The 2,005-nt window shown below is 41.8% G+C and overlaps 1 protein-coding gene across 1 annotated transcript; it reads left to right on the top strand.

Moving 5' to 3' along the window:
• Positions 1-339: 339 nt before the first annotated feature.
• On the top strand, positions 340-1,619 carry LOC122087536 (metallothionein-like protein 2). The gene is made up of 3 exons (XM_042656697.1): positions 340-533; positions 1,060-1,137; positions 1,246-1,619. Exons 1-3 carry the CDS (start codon positions 469-471, stop codon positions 1,337-1,339), a joined length of 237 nt encoding a protein of 78 aa, XP_042512631.1. The 5' UTR covers positions 340-468; the 3' UTR covers positions 1,340-1,619.
• Positions 1,620-2,005: the final 386 nt, after the last annotated feature.

The raw sequence follows: 2,005 nt of genomic DNA, 5'->3' as shown, positions 1-2,005 counted from the left end.
GTGCCGGAAACCACATTGTATGTTGGGCTACACACGAGTTGAATCCGTCTGTCATCTCTTTACAAACCTTGAAAAGAGAGAAATGGCCTTGAAGTTCGGTGTCCTACACGGCTAAACCTTTGATGCCTGGACGTGTGGGCTAACTCTAAGTCGGCCTCATGAAGGGCGATTAATACGTGGTGAAGGGAGCTGTGCTGTGCAGCGCTCCGAATTTGTAGCCATTTTGACTTTTTGGACGGATGCGCATGAGTTTATGGTTCGCCTCAGATGTTGACAAGTGTATGGTGGATACTATCGTTATCTCTCTCCTCAACTTCCTATAAATAAGATGTCAAGTTCGCCTTACCATTTCATAGCAATTTCGATTTGAGCGTTTTTCAATCTCATTTAATAGTTATCCATTTCTCTCTTGTTCTTCTCTGTGAATTATATTCACTCATCTCTCTTTTTCATAATCTGCTTAAGAAGATGTCTTGCTGCGGAGGAAACTGTGGATGCGGCGCTGGCTGCAAGTGCGGTACCGGTTGTGGAGGGTATGATTTCCATCCTCCTCATCTCTTCTCTTGCTTTCCCTCTCTAAAATCTTGTTTAGGCGGTTCTCTCTCTCTCTCTCTCTCTCTCTCTCTCTCTCTCTCTGGAAGAGAACATGACCAGAAATCTAAGCTGATAATGCTTCGAATCTCCCATCCTTGCATGTTGTTTCCTTTTGAACCCCTTGTTTTCTGTTTGTGACGAAAAATCTTGATCATCTTCTGCCCAAACACGCATCTTCTCTCTGTCTATGAAGTTCAAACGCATGGGTTTTCCCCTTTTTTGATTCTTTACCGTAGCATGAAATTTTGGTTAACTGGGTTGTTGGGTTATATCTCAGATCTTCCTTTACAGTACCTGGAACTTGTCATATATCCTTCATTTTCCCCTTTTTTGGTGGTTCTCTGTTGGGCTGTTAAGCAAACCTCTCTTATCATCTTTTCCAGTACCTCTTTGCAATTTTTTTCCCCTCTTTAATTTGGGGCTTTAAATTCGTGATCTTGATTTTGTTGCGATGGTGATCTGCAGGTGCAAGATGTACCCAGACTTCTCTGGAGAGAGGACAACCACAGAGACCATGATTGTTGGGGTCGCTCCTGAGAAAGCGTATGTATTACATGAAAAAAAATCAATTATATAAAGAATTTTTTTAATTATTATTGTGCATCATCTGAGCATTTTAGCTAATGAACACGATGGATCTTACTGTGCCAGGTCGTTCGAGGGTTCCGAGATGGGCGTAGGGGCCGAGAACGATGGCTGCAAGTGTGGAGCCAACTGCACCTGCGATCCCTGCAACTGCAAGTGAAGGTCGGAGAGGGATGAGTAGATGTTTATATAAATAATATAATGTAATAGAGATATGTTCTCACTGTGTTGCCGTCGTCATCGTCGTGGGTCTGGTGTGAAGCTTTTCTTAGGAGTATACTCTTTTGTGTGAAAAGCTTAGCTTCCAAATAAGGTAGTTTTGTCATAGCTAGTTGGATGTGTTGCAGAGTTGCAGTTGTTTCATGGCTGCATTTGTTAGTGTATTTGGTTTCAGAGAAAGGCTGTTTATGAAATTGGAGGAATGTGAACCCCTTTCGATATTTTTAGTCTCTTCTAATAATTCCTTGGCTTCTGAAGTTCTGCACTGTATCATCATCTTTAAATCTTGGGTTTATCTTTCAAATTGAAAACTGTAGATGCCGTGAGGCCTGTGATAAGGGTCTTCGATCTTGTCGCATCTCATCAGGGTTTGGCTGAAATTTTTAGTAATCGTCGCGCTGTCGACGAACGACGGATGGTGAAATGGGTTGTTCTCGTCGTCTTCCTCGTTGCCCTCTTCCCTAATTGATGAAGGATGTCCCACATCAATTATTTTGAAGGAGGTGGGGATGCTCAGATTTTGGATATTTATGAAATCATGGACGATATTGACAGTAATTATCTGAACACCAAAGAGTCTTTAAAAGGATTTAACGATATAAAATTG

This window comes from Macadamia integrifolia, chromosome 8 (assembly GCF_013358625.1).
Source record: "Macadamia integrifolia cultivar HAES 741 chromosome 8, SCU_Mint_v3, whole genome shotgun sequence".
NCBI lineage: Eukaryota > Viridiplantae > Streptophyta > Magnoliopsida > Proteales > Proteaceae > Macadamia > Macadamia integrifolia.
This window is presented reverse-complemented; position numbering and strand designations above follow the sequence as displayed.